This window comes from Diadema setosum, chromosome 14 (genome assembly GCF_964275005.1).
Source record: "Diadema setosum chromosome 14, eeDiaSeto1, whole genome shotgun sequence".
Classification (NCBI taxonomy): Eukaryota; Metazoa; Echinodermata; class Echinoidea; order Diadematoida; family Diadematidae; genus Diadema; species Diadema setosum.
Window position 1 is genome coordinate 22,092,728 of NC_092698.1, and position 21,725 is coordinate 22,114,452.

General features: G+C 39.3%; 1 protein-coding gene across 2 annotated transcripts in view; it reads right to left on the reverse strand.

The window, feature by feature from the left end:
• The window catches only part of LOC140237442 (cytoplasmic dynein 2 intermediate chain 1-like), a 38,942-nt gene extending 24,923 nt beyond the window's left edge, over positions 1 to 14,019 (reverse strand). For both annotated transcript variants that reach the window (XM_072317369.1, XM_072317368.1), the window contains exons 1-8: positions 13,864 to 14,019; positions 7,639 to 7,686; positions 6,739 to 7,381; positions 4,372 to 4,502; positions 3,091 to 3,309; positions 2,089 to 2,175; positions 1,491 to 1,559; positions 306 to 380 (exon numbers count right to left, since the gene is read on the reverse strand). In XM_072317369.1, the coding sequence (XP_072173470.1) occupies positions 306 to 380; positions 1,491 to 1,559; positions 2,089 to 2,175; positions 3,091 to 3,309; positions 4,372 to 4,502; positions 6,739 to 7,381; positions 7,639 to 7,686; positions 13,864 to 13,875 (1,284 nt within the window). In that variant the 5' untranslated portion in view covers positions 13,876 to 14,019. The remainder of the gene's footprint in view (positions 1 to 305; positions 381 to 1,490; positions 1,560 to 2,088; positions 2,176 to 3,090; positions 3,310 to 4,371; positions 4,503 to 6,738; positions 7,382 to 7,638; positions 7,687 to 13,863) is intronic.
• Between the last annotated feature and the right edge of the window lie 7,706 nt (positions 14,020 to 21,725).

Here is a 21,725-nt window from a genome sequence, read left to right on the forward strand (position 1 = left end):
CAACCAAAACAAAAACACAATGTGGCACATAAAGAGTTAAAAATAGTAAAACAGTAGAGACAGATAATGACATCAATAGTTGCTGAACTTAAACCACTTCATCATAGGAGTAATATATGACAGGTCTAATCTCTGAGAATCCCAACTCTCCTTGATGATTGCCTATTATTGCATGGTTCTTAACCCATTGAGGATGGGCTAATTTTGCTACAACACACATTTCCCATAGACACCTGCCCGAGGATACTCGGGACTCATCCTCAATGGGTTAATTAAACGCAGGGTCAACGTCCTGGAAGACTCACCGACTCTGCACTTCTCCTCATTGCTTGGTTCTCTGCTGCCATGGCCCTCCTCATCTCTTCAATATCACTTGGGACCTGGGAGGATATATTTCATGATTAACATGGACTGTGCTTACAATGGGAGCACTGCACAAGCTTCATACCGAATTCGGTAAAACTAATGATACTGAAATAAAGAAGCGTTAAAATTTGCATGTTACCATCATTAGAAATGTTGACATTTTCGTTACTCTTCAAAGCTTCCTCTTCACCTTCTTCTGCTTCCTGTCTTTTCTTCTTTTTCTTCCTTTTCTTCATCTTATTGTTATTATTATTATTATTATTACCACCATTAATGTCATCGTTGTCAGTTTCATCATTACAACCATAGCAACTTCCTCCTTATTATTATCACTGTTATATCTCTAATATCTTATATATATCCTATAAAACACTTTAAACCAAAGCACCTAGCTTAACTGGGCCAAGCTTTTTCATCAGCATTCAGTAATCCATCTGAACTTGACCTAGTTGTAATAGTTAGCAAGCCCACTCAGGTGTAGCAATGTACCTCAGTCCAACAGGAAGACCAAGGTGACACAATAAGGATTAGGGGGATTAGGTAATCTCTATTCACTGACTATTTAGTGTCCAGACATCTGTACCAACTAGCAAAGAAAGCTTTCCCCCCGCATGCATGCCAATCAGCAAACAAAGCATAGTGTAGCTTACCATCAGCAATATCACATCTACTTTCAATGTGACAAACGCAAACAGATGGAAACCCAGGGCTTTCTATAGCTCGGTTGGTAGAGCACCGGGCTAGCAATCCAGAGGTCACGGGTTTGAATCCTGATGGAGTCCCATTTTCTTTGCTCATTTTTCCACTAATATATTATATTCATTTCTGGTCAGTTTCCTTCTGTTTGTGTTTGTTACATACTAAAAAAAAGACCCTATAGCTTCTGACCATCCAAGCATTGAGAATTAAGGGTTTCTGGGACGAACACTGAACTAGGGCTTTATATTATAGCTCAGTTGGTAGAGAACCGGGCTAGCAATCTGGAGGTCACGGGTTCGAATCCCGATAGAATCCCATGTTCTTTGCTAATTTTTCCACTAATGAATTATTTGCAATGTGATTACAATAACTGCATCAAAGGTTGTAGTTTCCTACTTTGTGGTATGTCATCGATTTCTCAGTACCTGATCGTCTCCTGCACCATCATTATCCTCATCATCATCATCATCCTCTTCGAAGTCATCGTCGTAATCCTGCAATGTGAGAAGGAAAATGACGCCAGCTGGATGAATATTCCGTAACAAGGACAGAGACTCTGATTGACTTTCACCACAAATGAGTCAGCTTCATGGGAATGCAGTTCTTAGTACTTGTCAAGTAATTTTTCCTTAATTTTCATGAATGTATCTGTTTTAATACAGACTATATTTCTCTTTCATCTTTCCATCCCAGAAAATTGGTAGAATAATTAGTATTTAAGCTCTTTTTCAAATTCTGTGTATGTTTCAGTTTTGTTTGTTTGCCTGTCGGCTTGCTTGTTTTGAAGGGCCCAATTGACAAACAGCCTGTGTTGAATGAGACTATCTTTTATGATACAGTGCACTCCTGTTATAATGAACATGCTTATAAGTTATAACGAAATTCCGGTTGCAACAAAATAAAAGAAATGAGGCTAGAAGTAATGAATTAAAATGGTTATTCCCTTCAGAAACATTTTTTTTTTTTTTTTTTTTTAACCAGATAGAAAACCCTTTCTTTTTCTGATTATTTAATTTCTCTTACCTCAAAGTCATCTTCATAGTCATCGTATCCATCAGGTTCAGGGGCCTTGGGTTCCTCCTGCTTAACTATCTCCTCACCTACATCATCCTGTCGAGAAAAAAGGTTGAAATGGGCAATTAATCATGACAATGCACACACAATGACTGTACACATTTTCTTTTTTTGTTGGATTTATTTATCTATTATTTACCAAAGAAAACAAAAAGAAAAAGGCCATTGCCTGCATCTCTTTATTGTATTTCATTCTGGTACAATTCTCTGCTGGGTCTATATTGAATTCTCTTAACTGAGGCACTGAATTTTGCAAGGAATTCCAAAGCCTGAATTTTTCTCTTTTTTTTTTTTTTTTTTTTTTACATTCTCCAGTACATCATGCTTCACTCTTTCACAAGATGGGTAGGCTGTCACAAACTGAAGGCAAAGATTATCAGTGAGAAAGGTGTATCATTATGCAAGTCTAACAAAAAGAGAGAAATCACTGCACTGTGTATCAACAGCATATCACAGTCAGTCTCTGCTTCTTTCCTATTTGAATGTCAAAAAAAAAAAAAATGTGGTAACATGTATCTTGAGGTGTGAGTTTTCTTCAATTCTGTCTCCCACTACAAATAAAATTTGTAAGATCTCAACCACAAATTTCCTATGAATTTCATTAGTGGAGAGAGACAAAATTGAGGCAAAACTCACACCTCAACCTTCACCCCTCTGCTCAATAATTATCTCTTGCTTTCATTGAAAAATGTATCTTGTCAAAGTGTCAGCTGTTGTGGACTGCTCCCTCATGTTGTTTGCAAGTGAAGCAATGTGTTGTGAACCCTGGCCTTTCCCACGATGGTACCACACAAACACTGAGTCAGGCTCATTCCCACGAGCTAGTGTGTCTCGTATTGGGTAACAAGAGATCTTGATTCTCGCGTTATCTTAAAACACAGCACGTCGAAGCAATGTTAAGAGAGAAAAATCTTCCAAGACTGTGCATGCGAGCGCTGCTCATCTGTTTACCTCAGCATCTTCACGCGTCCCCTTCTTCTGCCGCCTCTTCTCTTTCCTCTCATCCACCCCATTCTCTTGCGCTTCCTTCTCCTTGCGGTGCCTCCTCTCCGCGCTCTTCTCCCGCCTGCGTCCGTCGGCCGAACCTCGCTCCTCCTTGTCGCGATGTCTCCTCTTCTCGCGGTCGCCGTCCCGGTGTCGTTTATCGTCCTTCCTGCTACCTCTATCCTCCTGAAATATGCCCAACGTAACCATTATGACATGATAGAAAATATTCATAAAATGGGTTCAAGAATGGAGCCAATCACAAGCGCTGAAATGAGTTATGTGTGTGCTCTTTATTTCCTCACTAACGTGCATGGGTGTGCAAAAAGTGCGCAGGAAGAAAGCATAACTGCACACTCACTGATGTCACAATGTGCATACTTTGATAGCCTCAGCCTCACTTACATGATCTTTTTTGAACATGACAGACCACATACAAAGCCTTCCATTCATATAACCAACCTACAAGGCATGCTCCTTTAAGTGAGAAAAACTGTGAATTGATCTGTATCCTATTCATTACCAAGTACATTAAAAACTTCCAAACTTCTCAGGCCAACCAATAACATGCATTTGATTCATCCAGCTAAAGTCACGGTTGGCCCTGTCTTAAATTCTTAACAAGACATCTACACAAAGAATATTAGTGTAGATATTTGATGATAGATAATGCAACACATCAAAAATACAGTTTGTAGAGACTGAGAATATAATATCCAAACATGCACTTAAAAACACACAATATGAAGAGCATGCATTTTTTTCAGCATGTTTTTGATCAATTTGATTATTTGAAATTTCTTTCTAACAGATTCACTGTGCTTTTATTCTGACAGCTAGTCTTCAAAACATACGTTACCTGACAACACTATTAGATTAGAACCAGGCTTCATGTCTCAATACTTTATGCATAAATGTGTCATACATTTGAGAATGCTCATCAACACACCCATTCACCTACCCACCCACACACACACCAACAATTGATATAATCTGATGCACAATACACACACATGTGGCTATTCAGAAATGCATCCATCAACTTGTAAAACTTTTGCTTAAATCTCTTTGTCTCTCGGCCCCAATAGCTTTCAAATACATTTTTAATAAATGATACATCTATGTGTTACAAAACAATGCCGTGCCAAACGCTCACTCTCAAATACTCATTGTATCAAAAGGGCGTAAGAGATCCCGACAGAGGGTTAATCAAGCAGTATGTAACAGGTGGCGTGCTTTTAAACTTACATCTTTGTCTCGGTGTCTCTCCCTGTCCCTACTGCTGCCCTCCCTCTCCTTGTCGGCCCTCCTTTCTCTGTCCTCTTTATCTTCGCGGTGACGCCTCTCCCGACCTTCCGCACCCTCTCTGTTTTTGTGTCCTGAAAAAGGAAGCACCGTTCGTAAATCAACAATGCGCTACGTCAGCTGTCAAACGTGATTAATCACCGTCACTGCAACGGTCGACTTTAACGTACTCAGTCACAATTCGGGTGCGAATAGTCGTTCCCTGTCACTCTTCTCAGACAACATGGAAATACGATCTGATATCAGGCTGTAAGATAACAGTGTTGTGTGGTGCACGGGCCACCCAGGATCTTTGCTGAATTCACTCCATACAAGAGTACACTGTTACATTGATAGGTCTAGGTGGAGTTACCTTATTGCAATACAAGTTAAAGGGATGGTACAGTATTGGTGGAGATGAGAATTGGGCTTTTAACTTTTTGTGAGATACCAAGAAAACACTTATGATATAGTACAGAGCATACCATTTTAATAGGAATCCAAAGTTTATTTGATGAAAATCGGGTTTGGAATGACTGAGACATCCAAAAACAAAGTAAAACAAAGCGATCGTAATAAAGTGTGGGTCCCACACCTTACTAGAATCGCTCTTTTTTGTATTTCTCAGCTATTTCAAAACCAATTTTCATCAGATAAATGTTGAATTCCTCATAGAATTATATGCTCTTTCATATTTCATATGAGGTTTCTCATTATTTCACTGAAAAATGTTAGAAACCTGAAATTACGTCTCACCAAAACTGTACGATCCCTTTAAGTCTGTTAATGTACACACTGATGTAGAGCAAATATGGGAACAACCTCTTCCAGTTGTGTCTGCCTGGAATGAAACTTTTCTTTCTCCAAAGTTACATGTTTGATCAATAATCTTTTGCTTTGTCCAAGTTTCTTGTATTGGGGGATCAGGGTCATTGACTTGTGATAGGTCTTAAAAGCAAAGGGGGGGGGGGGGTTGTTTTGTTTATGGTCAACATTAACAATGCCAGAAAGAATTGGATGTGGTCTTGGGAAAGCAGGGTGGTCCACAACTTGAAATCTGAACATGTTGCAAGCTCAGAATCTGAGAATATTGCAGAAATTGTATGTGCAGAGAGCGCACATCACGAGTACATAGTACGCAATATTTCTTAGCTTATCTCTCTTTGTGCTGCTTATTCAATGTTCTCTCCATATGTCTTGCAAACATATATTCAAGTACCAGGTAGTTTGATGTTTCTTGTGTTTTGCAAATGTTTTTCACATATTTGAATACATTTTATTTTGAGCTTGATGGAAATTCTTGAGGGTGTTGCTGGCTTTTGAGGATGTTGCACAAGAGTTGAGGATGCATGTTGCAGCGACATGCTGAAACTCCTTGTGGACCACCCTGGAAAGTGAAAGAGTTGTGACTAATACCGGTGCCTTGACCATCTCGTGAGAGGTTGACACATCCCGTGGCTCGAGAGTGTACAGAGTGAGGGACTTATTGTGGAGTTTTCTGGACAAGAGAGAATGTCTGTCTTCTACTCCAATGGAAGTGATACTACAAGTTGTATACTTACTGTCTTTTGACAAGAGGGACTCAACTTTCTCCTACATAGAATATAAAAATGCAGAAGTGGAGAATCAATTCCCATTAGAGCAGATAAATGTCAGACTGATAACGTGACTGGAATTTTTCCCAGAGCACTAGGGATTGGACGGTGACGGTGAGTGGATGTACCACAGACCCATTTGACTAGCAATGGGCCACCACTGTCTTCTTTTAAATGTAAATACAAAACGTTTTTAATCCAAAGTGCAATTGAGTAATTACTGTAATAATTTTGCCACTTTTTCCCACTTCTTATTGTTGTGATGTTTCTTTGTTGTTTTTGTTCGTTAATGTATATTTGATGGAAATTGCGTCCTATTTACTGTTTGTAAGGGAATCGGCCTCGATAGGTTTCATACGGCCTTTACTGATCCCTCACATGCTATGTCTGTATATACTTTCTCTTCTGTTTTATTGTGAATGTGATGTTTTCTTTTTAGCATGTGAAATAAATTTGAATTTGAATTACTGTAAAGCAAGATATTTTCCCAGCATAAAATTTTTGTGAATCAGAGCCAACAACCTTTTTTGCTGTATGAAATTTTCGCAAATTGCCGCTGGCATTCAATGCATATAAAGTGAAGACAAGAACTTTCGCATGCATTTTGATTTTGAGAGTCTTGGCTGTTATGGAATTTGCGAAATCAAAATGCGCACAAACATTTCTTGTTTCAGAGTATTTTCGTGAACTTGAGAGCACATATCTTTTTTAAAAAACAGAGTAGATAAATACTCACTGTCTTTCTTATCGTGACGGGACTCTTCCCTCTGGTCTTCCTCAGTTCTGCTTCTCCTTTCTCTCTCCTTCTCTTTCTCCTTGTCTCGTTCTCTGTCCTTCTCTCGATGCCTGTCTCTATCCTTGTTCTCGTCCCTGCTTCTGTGTTTGTTGTCCCGTTCCCGATCCCTGTCCCTGTCCCGGTCCTTGTCCTTCTCCCTGCGCCTTTCGTCATCCTTGTCCCGATCCCGATCGCGATGCTTTTCCCTGTCCTTCTCCCGGTGCTTATCCCTCTCTCTGTCCTTGTCCCTCTGCTTGTCCCTGTCCCTCTCTTTATCCCGGGACGAGTCCGCCTCCTTTTCCCGCTCCTTCCGCCTCTCTCGCTCCCTGTCCTTGTCCCGACTTCTCTCCTTGTCCTTCCCGCTGTCCCTTCTCTTCTCCTTCTCGCGGTCCCTATCCTTATCCCGATGCCGTTCCCTGTCCTTGTCCCTGTCGCGATCTCTGTCCCTGTCCTTCTCTCTGGTCTTGTCCCTGTCGCGATCTTTGTCCCTGTCTTTCTCTCTGGGCTTGTCCCGGTCGCGATCTTTGTCCCTTTCTTTATCTTTGTGTTTGTCTCTGTCTTTGTCTCTGTCTTTGTGTCTACTCTTCCCAGATGACCTGGCCTCCTGCAGAAATAAGCAAGTACACGACCAGCATCAAAGTGTATGAAGTATGAAGAAAACTAGAGGAAAATACTGCTTCAACAGTTTCACTATTTAATAAAACCTTGCAACAATGGAAAACACTGTTACATGAGCAAATAGGTGTCAATGATAAAAAAAAATCATGTGATACGAGGTTAATTAAACATGAAGGGCTTCACATTACATCATCTACCATGAACAAATAAAGAAAAAAAAATGTAGTACAGCATGTAACTTACTTTTATTGATTCGCTGAGCTCCTTAGCTCCCCATGTGTCTTCTTTGCTCTGCAAAAAAAAAAAGATGAATGACACACAAAGCAATAAAATATTTCATTCTTTAATGCTACATTCGAAAATTCTGATCACACACCTCATCATAAGTACATATATCAACACTCTTAATACAGTTTTACCACAATACCACTGCTGCAAGAAATCTATTTACTTGTATGATAACCTTATACACGTAAGCATTGTTGTTAGATCCCTATGGGTTGCTTTTTGTCATAGGTACAACTTGCCAGCTTAATTCTAAGAGCTAAAACAACAGATCGCTATCTGTGCAATTGTTTATTTATCTTTTATCAAGCAACCATCAAAAAATGACCCTATGATGCAAATGAATAGTCTTTTTTTTTTCCCAAGGAAAGCATTACTAGAGGATTATTTTAAGATTATATTTACGAAAGACAAGACAGCCAGCTCTCGTGGTATTTCAGCAGAGCACTGATCAAACTTAAAATAAAGCTGCACAACATTCATACAGTCAACTTCGGATACCTCGACGTTGGATAAGCCGAATATCACTTACCACGGGGGCAAAATGAAAGTCCCGATTGTTCCTATGGAGTTTCCGTGTATTAAAATTCGCGTAGCTCAAAGAAAATAACTCGAAGTTCGGTTACCTCGAAGTGAAATCTACTGTACCGATCTTAATTAACTTATTGTTTTTCCCACCATGCAGCTCGAATCAAAATTGCAAACATCACTCAGCATCTCCGATTAAGCGCGCGTGGACAGCGAAGACATGTCACAAATCTATTCACGCTCGACTTTAAATATTCTGAGACCAGAAGAGTCGCGCGCCCAAAGAAATACCCGGTACACGGCTGACAAGAAAATTCCCCAACACCTACCTACATACGTACACAGTATGCACATAGCACCCGTGCCAATGGAGTGCTTACGATAGCACTACGCTCTGCCCCATAATCTTCTTTCCTTTAACCACTGTGTTTTAATTCTTGATCGTGATAGTCATACTGTGCGCGTAGATTTCTTAACTGTCGTGGCGCACCTGCTTAGGTGTTGACAGTTGTATCTTTGACATTAATCACGGTCCACTGTCCAAACATCAATCTCCTGCGTAGTGCCTTTTTTAACTTTTTTTTGTTGCCTTTCACGAAGTTTGTTTCATTTATTCTTCCCCGAGAACGCAAGCACTGATTTTTTTTAAGCAATGCGATTATGAAAATAGTGTGGTATATGATCTGGAAGTACATATGTATAGGCCTAGCATAATAAAGATTAGAATAGACAGGGCTCCACACTAACTTTTGTCGGGCCACCAATATTATTGATTTTTATTTTTTGGTGGTCGAAAGTAACACAAAAAAGTGACATAAAAAGTGACACAAAAAACGCAAAATCAAATACCTAACATTAATTAGTTTTAGCATCATACAGAGCTGAGTCTTATCGTTTTTCATTTCCACAAGTACAGTATTCATCGCATAATCGGGCATCTGATAATCGGGAACCTCGCTTAAATGACATACGCTTCCCAGAAACATTTCCAATGCACGTTATTTTCACTGGATAATCGGGCGGGGACCTCTGATAAACGGGACAATTTTTCTTCAAGCGATCTTTGATTTTGCTGAAATTTTACACAAAAAATCTACCAAAATACCACAACAATATTTCAAAGATTCCCTATCAGTTGTCGTTTACATCAAACTTACAAAGCAAGCTTGGGACTGGTGTGTTTTGACCTCCGTCCATCCAGTACACGTACATTTCAGCTCGCTTCGCTTTTCTGTACATGTGTATACATGGCGAGCTAGATCGCTACAACACATGTACAGTGCACTGATCGCAGCAAGTAAATAATCAAGCCGTGATGATTGAATGATTGAAGGACTTTTTATTGACGTTCCCACATCAGTTCTGGGTAATCATTTCCCATGGTTGTGGATATGTGGATACAGAACGCCCTACGTGTCCAAGAATTCTACGAATTCTTGGACACGTAGGGCGTGTCCAAGAAAGTGCTAGCTTTTAATCCACATATTTTGTGTTCGAAGAGAGGTGACAGAAGAAGAACCCGGTTGCGATTACTCTACATCATTGCGAGAATGCAGGGACAGCTAGAGGGTCGCACCGAGGGGTAGCGTGGTTGTGTATTCATGTACATGTACAGTACGTCAGTATGCATGTGTGTGTGTGTGTGTGTGTGTGCACTACATAATGTACATGTCGTATGCATTTAGTGTATGGCGAGTGCTCATCGCGAAATCAGGCACCCCGCTTAAAGGGGCCGTGTTTGCTACTCCCAACCTGTCCCGATTATGCGATGAATACTGTATGAGCAAACATCTGACATTTATTTTAGCATCTTACGGAGCCGATTGTTACCGCTTTTCAAAAGTTATAAGGCAAACATCCGATTTTCCTTTTTTTTTTGGTGGCGCGATAAGGCCACCAAAATCTTTATTTCTGAAATTTTGATTTAAATTCCGATTTTCATTCAATTCATTCATATAAAAGTCGATTCAATTCCAATTGACAAGCATGCAAACAATTGGTAGGCACTATAACAGATACCATGATGTTGAACATCAATAAACGTCGGATAAGTCGAAGAAAAATGGTTCGACGTACGCGAAATTCGAGGTACGCGTACGTCGAACCATTTTCTTCAGTCCCAACGAATTCGAGGTATCCGAAGTTGACTGTATACTGTAAAGGTGGATATTTTCGCGTGACCAATTTTTCATGCTCGGCCAGGTAAGATAGGTTTCATGTGTTTTTAATTCCGCGGAAGTAAGACATCAACTACTGGACCATATGGCAAGCAAATATACTCTTATTTTTGTGTTATGATTTTCCAAATCTGTTCATGCATTACTTGGCACTGCAGTCCAACACCCAATCTTTAGCTGTTCTATGAAAGAAAGTCAATGAGTGCAATTGAAGTGCAGTGTAAAACATAGCCCGACCAGATGGCCAGATGCTGTGCGAAGCTTATACAGCAACTGGGCTGTGTACAGTTATGTAAAACATAGTAATAACTAAGATTGTACTATTGGTAGCTTCGGCTTGGGTTGCTACACCTCTTGATGTTGTGCTGGGCTGGGATGGTCCTCCATTCTCCAGCTGGGTGAGTTGAGGTGCCACAGCTTCTTTTTTAGGTGACAGATCAGGTTAAAAGCAGCTTAACTTACAGACATAGTCACATACAAAGTGTTGATAGACTGTCCACTTTGATGCAATGTTTGAAGTAAATTTAGGCAATTGTGCACTTTACGGCCCTATATTATCGGTACCTCATTCGTCGTATAACAGCCCAAGTGATATTCTGTGAACCACCATGCACTTAGCAGCTGGCGAGCTTCTCTTGCCGCATGGAACGCCGTTTGACAAGTAATAAGGTCACTGAAAGCCCGCCTCACTCACTGTGCTTCTGCAGAGCTAGCACATTGAACACTGTGCGATCGCGGTATCGCATGCCTTTGCTCTCTGCTGCAGGATTATCACGCTTTACATTTACGATTTTGCATCTTAGAAAATTGCCCTGATCATGGCGCAAAGTGTGAAAAAATTGGCAGTAGTCTGCAATACAACAGATTCCATTTTTGAACATCCTAGCTCACCACAACAGTTATGTGAATGTTTTTATGCGTCCTTCATCCATCCCAATCCAACCCCATCACAAATCATGCAAACCAACCACACGTGGCTTGTGTGTGTGTCCATGTAGTGAATGCCTGTAGTATCGGTAGCTATATACATAGTCCTGTCGCTGTACACAAATGCGTGCTTGGCACTTTCCATGGCGTCTCTGGTCAGGCTAGTAAAACGGTAACTGTGTAGACGATATAAACACTAACAGACTGATGTCTGCAATAGATCAATTTGTGATCCCCTGCTTAAGATATAACGCAGTATTCATTCATTTAAAATCATGATTGAAGGATGAAAGTTTACTGCTCGTTGCATTCTGAACGGTGTGCTAACTCGATCTGCATGCATAGCACCCTGTTTGTCTTTGCTCGCGCTCGATCACGCTGCATCGCACAGGGAAGGGCGTTAGAGCAACCATGTGGTGTACCGCGTAAAGGGGCGTAAGTGTTTTCATCACACACACACACGTTGGCACATTCACACTTCACACACACTAAAGTATCCCAACGCATCCCAACGCGAAATCTCACACACACAGTGCCGGAAGACACGCTGTTGAACCTGCGGTGCCTGATACACATACATAGGTACTCGAATTTGCATGCACTGCTCAATTAGGGTAAAATCTCCCACCCATAATATAGGGCTGTAAAGTGCACAATTGCCGTGAATTTATGTTTATTTCTGGTTTGAACCCATCTAGGATGACCTTTGACAGCATTGAAACTAGCCCGACCAGACGCTGTTACGCTATGCGAAAACAGCGTCTGACGAGCGCGGCATGCAGCCTCAAAGTGAGGAACCTCAACACAACTAGCACTACAAAACTTAGGAAAATGTATACTTTTCTCCTTTAAACAGAATACTTTACTCACGTTAAATGCATGTTTCTATTACAGAAGAATAGTTCGCCACACTGGGTCCATGGAGACCACTTGCGATAAGTCCGTGGAACAAATAAATGACACTTTCTGGCGCAATTCCTGACCGTCGGTACGTCGCGACGTACCATGTACAGCGACTGGGCTGTGTATAGTTAGGCCTGGCGTGAAAGATTGTGTACCGTGTGGACATGCTGGATATGATGATCAATTTCGGTAAGTTTCATTGCGTACATTTGAATACTGATAGCATCAGATGTAGAGTAAATATTGAAAAGTATACTCGTTGAGTTTGAGGTGACAAAAATGATGTTAAGTATCAAAATTCAAAGCTATCGTATTACGATTACGTCGCTCTCCTAGTGGTTGGTGGTCGCGCGCGTACAGCCCTGTCGCGATGTACCATGTACAGCGACTGGGCTGTGTATAGTTACATTGAAACATGTAAATTTATATTAAATTTAAATTTTACACAGATCCCACGGATATGTGTCACTAAACACTGCTGCCATGCCACTGGCACTGCACTGCACTGGCACTGCACTGGTAGTAATAAAAGTTTATTGATTATTTTATTGGGTATTCTTAGACCAATATGTAGACAGGTTCTGATTCTGGGCTAAAAATTAAATTTTACAAACAATAAGTTTATGGCTAATTTCAGTTCGGGAAACCCACTCATCACAAGGGGGGCCCCTCCTTATAAGTAACCCGTCCCCCTTATAAGTAACCCCGTCCCCCTTATAAGTAACCCCCGGGGCACCCCTTATAAGGAGTCTCCACGCTTTTTTGCAATGCAACGCGAAAATGAAAGGACTGCGGCAATTCGCTTGATTATGTCCATGAAGCTTCACAAGTTTCCTAGTTACTCACGAAATTTGAGCAAAATCGGTTTGAGGCATCATATCTAAAATCATGGATTTAAATGCGATGTCAAACGACCCATGCGAATGCTGAAATGCGAGGGATTACTGGCGTGAGTGTCGCCAGGCGCGGCGGCGCGGCAATGCTTGAGTGCAGACGTGGCGATTCGCAGACGTGGCGATTCGCCACGTCCGCACTCAAGCATTGCCGCGCCGCCGCGCCTGGCGACACTCACGCCAGTAATCGCTCGCATTTCAGCATTCACATGGGTCGTTTGACATCGCATTTAAATCCATGATTTTAGATATGATGCCTCGAACCGATTTTGCTCAAATTTCGTGAGTAACTAGGAAACTTGTGAAGCTTTATGGACATAATCAAGCGAATTGCCGCAGTCCTTTCATTTTCGCGTTGCATTGCAAAAAAGCGTGGAGAATCCTTATAAGGGGTGCCCCGGGGGTTACTTATAAGGGGGACGGGGTTACTTATAAGGGGGACGGCGGGTTACTTATAAGGAGGGGCCCCCCTTGTGAGTGGGTTTCCCGAACTGATTTAATGCTGGGAATTAAGGTAGGAACAAATTGATGCACGTGACGAAACGATAGCTCAACATATCTAGACTAAACAAACGTATGAGGGAGGCATACTTTCAGTGATAACTACTGCTCTTTACGTATTGAACCAAGTCTCCACAGCAGAAAATAGACGTCCGACACCATGAGCATATAGCCACACGTAATTATGAATATATGGGACTATGTACCAGCTACTTCGGCGATTGCATATTGCATAGGTGTTAGTTAGTACTCACTTTTCCAGGCATTTCTGTCGTATGTATGCACCTTATGCCAACAACAGAAAATAAAGATAGATTTCAATCAGTCTCTGTCCAGCAAACGATTAAACAAGGGCATAGTCACGAAGAAATTAACAAAACTTAGTCCACTTCTTCGTCCAAAACTTTCATGCACGAAGGTATTCACATTTTGTATACATTGGATACGTACCCTCTGTCATATTAAGTTAAAATAATTCCTTATTAATCAAATTGAAACTCAAAGTAATTTAATACGTAATCTTTAAACAATTCTTTTATATGACATATTATTTTTGTTTTTATTGTATAATTTTCAAATAAGTTTATTCTACTCCATAAACAAATAAAATAACCAAGACTGGAAAATATTTAAGTAACCTCAGACCCGGATAAAATGTGTGTTATAAATATCGTGATGCAGTGAGCGATGCCCATGTGGTAACCACAGTGGTGGTAACACGACAGTTACTAAGTATGCCATTTCCCCCCCATAACATGTTTCCCGACCTGCATGTGGCAGCCCTCTCGGCTAGACTGACAATCGATGCAAACAAAAATTAAAACGATGATAGAAATTACATAAATGATAAGAATGGCAATGAAAAACATCATCTGCTATCGAAATAATTGGTGGGACAAAATGATATGTCTTTTCCCTCCCCCGATCCCTTTTCCGGCGTCCTTGGTTTCATAGTACATGTACAATCATAATTTCATCAGAAGGAAATGATATCAAGAGCAATACATCCTCACAGCCCCCTCCCCACCTCCTCCCCCCCCCCCCCTGAAAAAAAAAAATAGATTGAACTGTCGCATACATTTGGAGACATTATTTGCCGAGCAAATGTTTTACATCTTTCGGACAATTGTCGACTAAGAAAATGTCGCATATAAATAATCTCAGGACTCCGAAGCAATTGTCTGTGGAGCAATGTCCGCCAAGTAAGCAAATGTCGCGGAGCACTCGTAACAGTTTCCGTCTGTACTTTTATACCCCCCCCCCCCCCCCTCGGGAAAAAAAAAATAGTCCGTCTATCGAGACAAATTGAGTTTAAGCTTTGGAGTAAAAATGAATGCGGGTTACTCTTAAGGCACTATTTCTAAAGTAAGAGAATAATCTTTACTTTTATCTAATGAAAATATCCTTGTACACATCTTCATGATTAACAAGACTATTTTCTAATCGGTTCAACTCTGTAGTACGTTGCATGACTATAACACAAGAATAAAATCGTATTTACGTTGTCAACACTGAACCTTACCATTTCACACTATGTTTAACTTAGATATATATATAGAGAGAGAGTCTTCATGAAATCTGTAAAAGGACCGTCGTGGAATTTTCAAGTTTCGCAAGATATTGTTTTCTCTATAACAGTATAAAAAAATATATGAATAACAACCACTGAAGTATTTATACGATTTTCAGATGCACGTATAATATGATGTTATTACATGTATCCGGAAAAAAAAAAATCTCCCACTAGTGATCAATACATAAAGTTGTCGCAATTTATATTTACAAATCAACCAACACATTTCGCATGAAATGTTTGTTGTATTGCAATCTTAATACTGACGAGATTGATGACGATTAAAAAAAATGATAAATAAATTCTATAATCACCTCTGAAAACATCGATTTTGCATTTCTTTGTCATCAACCCTGACGTGGTTGTAATAACATTATATTCCCTATATTAAAAAGAACAGTATTTTTATACGCAGTACTATGAACAATACTCACGTGACTACTCAAGTATACATCATTATATTAAGATTATTGAAACTTCCCTTGATCACGCCACAAATCCATCTACATTAATACTCCAGTCCTTGTTTTTTTTTTTCATACAATCTTTTTTTCAGAGTGTATGGCCCATTTGTTTTGTGCAATGTTTTATCAAACTTTATCCTTAGTATACTCATTGGAGTAATTGATGATATTATTAATTCTTTGAAGAAAAAAAAAACGTGAGTCTTTCTCCCCAACAAAAACAAACAAACAAACAAACAAACAAACAAACAAACAAACAAACAAACAAACAACAGAAATTAAAACAAGATACCCAGTTCTAACTTGAAGTAGTTTTAAGAACTGCACGCATAATATTCAGTGAGGGATATATGCAACCATTCACACACACTCACATATCGAAATAATCCTCCAAATGCTTCTACACGTATTATATAATATATACTGTATATAGGCAATTATGCGAGGGATGTTTTGCTACCCTTTAAAGAGAGAAACGGTAGATGGAACATTTACTATGGCATAATAGAATAGAATATACTCGAAGAGACATAATTATGTCATGATAAAGGAGGTGGTATACCTCTGCACATTAATAATGCTATATAACCATTGTTTATTGGTTTCTGTATCATCACTGTACACGCACATTCATGTACAAACATAGATATAAGCTGTTCACAGAATATTTTTTTTTCTTCATAGCTTTTGCACAATGTACAGCAAAACGTATACAACAAAGATGCAACAATGAATAATACAGTGGGGCTACAGCATAAGCGTGCATGCTTGATTTGCTTGCAGCCCCCGTACATACAATACACATCGGAAGGAGAAAAGGAGGGAGGGATGACTTGCATAGAGATAGGATAGTTGAAAGGAGAAAGGGAAAGGAGAGGTCTGTCTGCTTTCACTAAAGGTTTATACAAAGTAAGATCACCTGTATCACTGATTAGCAAAGCATGACAAAATATTTTCTCACCGAGGTACAGGTGAACAGTTAATACAGGTCATGGTCGGTTACATGATTACGTAATAAATTAAATGCGTCGATATTTCTGTGAAAGAATTTCGTGTATAATACATTAACAATGACAGTGGAATTACTGATATCCAGAAAGCAACATTGTTTTTATAGCTTTCCTAAAAGAGTACAGGGACTTTAAACTTCGAATTTCAGAAGGAAGAGAATTCCAAACATCGGGTCCGATGTGTCTGACAGATTTCAGAGCCATCACTGTTTTGGGATTATATAAATGAAATTTATCAGATTGTCTTGTAGGATAAGAATGTATGTCCTTGTTTAATTGAAATAGTGAGAAAAAAAGAAGATGGCAACTGACCATTATGTAAGCGAAACATAAAGAGTGAGTTTTGCAAAAAATTAATGTCATTTACCTTAAATGTTTTTAATTCTGCGAATAAAGGATCTGAATGGTCTCGATAACCTGAGTTGGTGCATATACGGATAGCTTCATCTAAATCATGTAGAAATCTTGGAGTATTATTTGATTCTACAATGTCCATGTCTGTTCAGATCTCTGCTGTCTGTAAATCCGTGAGATATCAGTTACGCAATTGGGCATTATTCGCAAGTATTTAACTCGTTCAGCCACAGAAAAAATATTTCATCTCTTATATCATCCCGACTTGACAGGCCCGTAGCCAGGGGGGGGGGGGGGGGGGGGGTGCGTCGGGTGCGTACGCACCCCCCCCCCCAAATTCTGAAAGGTCCACTTTTTCATAATAACGGTTTTTAGCAATTCTCAAGATAACAATCCAAATAAATATAAAGACACATTATATGCTACGTAAATGTGGAAGAGTACGTTTAACAATGTTAAAAATAATTGTACGAAACCCTTTTGTTGTATGAACCATCGGATCGTCCCCATGCACACAAACACAAATGCTATGTATCAATTTATTTGTGCGAGCTATTATCATTATACCCCCGCCAAACGAAGTTTGAAGGGGGTATATAGGAATCAGCGGACGGTCGGTCGGGCGGTCGGTCGGGCGGTCGGGCGGTCGGTCCGTTGCAAATCTTGCGTCGCGAACTACTTCCTCAGTTTTCAACCGATTCCCATAAAACTTGGCACAGATGTGTGCCTTGGGTTGTAGATGTGCAAGACGTATTTTTTGACAGTACCCAAAAGTACGTTGCCATGGTAACGGCATATTATGGGCAAAAATGGGTACAAATCTTGCGTCGCGAACTGCTTCCTCAGTTTTCAACCGATTCCCATAAAACTTGGCACAGATGTGTGCCTTGGGTTGTAGATGTGCAAGACGTATTTTTTGACAGTACCCAAAAGTACGTTGCCATGGTAACGGCATATTATGGGCAAAAATGGGTACAAATCTTGCGTCGCGAACTCCTCCCACAGTTTTTGATCAATTTTCATGAAATTAGGTACAGATGTTCATCTGAATATGTTAATGTGCAAGACACATATTTCCGCAGTGGCAAAAAGTGCGTTGCCATGGTAACGGCATGTTATTGGTAAAATATAGGGCAAAATGCTTCATGGCAAAACTGCTTCATCAGTGTTCTTCCAATTCTCATGGAATTCATATTGAATGTTTGTCTTAGGATATAGGTCAGCATGACACATTTCTTGACAGTGACAAAAAGTATGTTGCCATGGTAACAGCTCACATATTATGAGCCAAAATGATGGAAATTTTTGTGTTGCAAACTACTTCCTCAGTTTTTGCCCAATTTCCATGAAACTTGGTACAGATGTGTGCCTTTGGTTGTAGATGTGCAAGACGCATTTTTCGACAGTACCCGAAAGTACGTTGCCATGGTAACGGCATATTAATGGCAGAAGATCAAGGAAAGATCTTGCGGATTTAACTACTTCCTCAGTTTTTTGACCAAAGCTTATCAAATGTTGTTTTGACCAAAGCTTATGAAATGTTGTTTGGCGGGGGTATAACCAGTTGTTGTAGCGACATTTCTAGTATTGGCACTGCATGCCATGGCCCTTGGCGCGTGTGACCGGTGTTTTTTTTTTTCCACTGGCCGCCCGAGTACGTGCGATTCGTGGATGACATTGACATTGACACTTGCATTCTTTCACAGGAACAGAGGTAAGTGGATGAAAATCTAATAGCCTCAAGTTTACATATATGATAAAAATTAAAGAAATTTCCTCGAAATTACTATAATCGAAAACCTGAGACATTTTATATCTACGTCTACACATCTACAGTCAGTGAAAAACCCTATGTATGATAGCATTGTGAGAGCGTTAGACTGCATTGTGACGCATCGTTATTTAATTTACATTCTTTATTGATATATTTTCATAAATATCTCAGGTAATGAGTCGGATTGGATTACAATTCTCACTTACAGCTTTGTAGAAGTCTGAATCAACAGTATCACACAGTACTTCAAGACGTATTATAGTACAAACGATTTCTTGAGCCTGCACCGTTTCAGGCTCTGTTCTGGATATACGGCGGTAGAAACTCATTCTTTTTTGTTGTTTATTTTATCATTATTTACTAATCTCTTTTCTAACTTACAGGTAGCGGATTTCTTTGCAGGTCAAATTCGGAAATGTAGTGTTGATTATTACTTATACATTTTCTCATGTTGTGACAGTTCTATTGGTTCTCATTTTAAAGTGAGCCAAAACCTAAGAACATTTTCACTTATAATTTCCAAAGAGTATTATGCAGGCACGCAAACTCATTTTAGTTGTATTTCATTTAATTGTAATGGGTAAGAGGGTATGAGAGAGAATGGAAAGTGCTGAGCTATGAAGTAAAATGGTAACGTAAAAAGTTTGTTAGATAGTATACAAAAGAACTCATTCTTTTTTGTTTGTTTATTTTATCATTATTTACTTATCTCTCTTCTAACTTAAAGGTAGTGGATCTCTTTGCAGCCCAAATTCGAAAATGCCTAGAGACAGCTAGTAACCAAATATGCTACTATAATTCAATAAATAAGAAATAACCATTCCAGTATGTATCTTAGTGTGCACAGTAAGACAGATCAAATCAAATAGGAAAACATCTGAGCACTAAGCCTGAGGTCTGAATTTGCACTCAACTTCTTCCAATGGCTAACGGATATTTAATTTTTGAATTTCACTGACCTCCAAATTTCCCAAAGAAAACCTTCTTAGCATGATGGTTAATATGACATTTGACTGATATTGGAGATGTTTGCGAATCAGATCTACTACCTTTAATATTATTAAATCTAAAATGATTATTTGAAAGTTCGGAAATGCTGGAAATATCCTACCACAAGGAGGCAAAATATAAATGGTTCGCATTTACAATTCATTTTGTTTTAAAAATTTTCTTATTTATTTTCGTTTTTGACAAACTCGCATACCAACGGCTGATATACTGTATAGTTAAGTGAATGTTTCATCTTCCAAACAGCATCCAATGGGATGGAAAACTCCAACTGAAAGGTGGACACCGTGACCATACTCGCTAAAGAAAACGCGTAATAGGGGTCATTTTTTTTTCTCACGGATTAGATGGAAAGTGTGATGTACGAGCGTATATAATCAAAGGGTATCAAAAAGGCCGAAATTTGGGAAAATGGTATATTGTTCAATCATGATGAAGTACTTCTTTAGGGTGCAGGAAACATTTAAGGAATACTTGTTTTTAAGGCCCGAAAAAATAATATGATCATTACTCGTTTAGGGGCCATTTTGAAAGTCCGTGTATGAGCATGGTGTCCACCTTTTAATTGTCGCTACCCCTCCCGGGACAGTATTAAAGGACCGTTTTGTTAATTAACGCAATCCCCCCTTCCTTTAAAAATCCTGGCTTCAGGCCTGCTAACGCGGGTATACAATAGAAAAAATAAAAGTTAAAACAACACCAGGAAAATCACTATTCTCAATTTTGCGGGGCGCTACGCGCGCAGAGTCTCGAACACAATTAAATTTTGCAACTTCCTGGCAAAATGAGTTTTTACTATTTCCTAGATGAAATACCGTAACGCGATTGCATGCAACAGACAAAAATACAAATTTCCTCGAGACTTTAAAACGTCATTAAAACAGTCAAAATTCACAATTTGCGGCGCGCTTCGCGCGCAAATTCTTATACAACTTTTGTAGTTCGGTCGTCCAAAGAATATATATATATTATATATATATATATATATATATATATATATATATATATATATATATATATATATATAAAATTGTGTGTGTGTGTGTGTGTGTGTCATCATTGGTATTGGTACCGAAGGTCCGTTTTTGTAGTGACCGCACCCCCCCTTGAAAAATCCTAGGCTACGGGCCTGCTTGACTTTGGTAATGCACTCCTATTTCAGCTACCACAATCTCAACTTTCACGGTTACAAAAATTGCAAAATTCAGCAGCCCGCATTGTTACCCTTACCAGGAGAAATACTCACATTACCCCTGTTTTGTCCTCATTGCATTGGTTACCTGTTGAATCTCGCATTGTATTTAAACTATTACTATTTGTTTTTCATTGTATACATGGATCTGCCTCAGAGTACAATGTTAATTTACTGACATTTTATAATCCTTCCAGATGTTTAAGGTCATCCGATTGTAGATTGCTTGTTGTTCCAAAAACGAAGAAATCATGGGGGGATCGGTCGTTTGCACATGCTGGACCTTACCTGTGGAATCAGTTGCCTCAAGCTATCCGTCACATTTCGAATATTGACTCTTTTAAAGTTGCCCTCAAGACTCATTTGTTCATGACCATTTTCCAGTAGAATTGTATATTATGATGTATATTTTTTTCATTATCATTATTGTGTCATTCATTTTCATGTGCATGTTTGTGTAAGGATCTTTATATTTCATAACTTACTTCTTCTACTGCGCCTTGAGCACGTTAACTAATGTATGTGGAACTGGCGCATTATAAGTACCCTGTATTATCATTATTATTATTATTATTATTATTATTATCAGTGTGGCTTTTTGAAGTTGCCCATATAATGTTGCAATATGAAATGTGCGATAATATCAACGAAATATATAACATAAATAAAATATTCTGAGGAACATAATACCTTAACTTATGAAGTATACCAACATTACGAGACACTTTACGATAGATATAT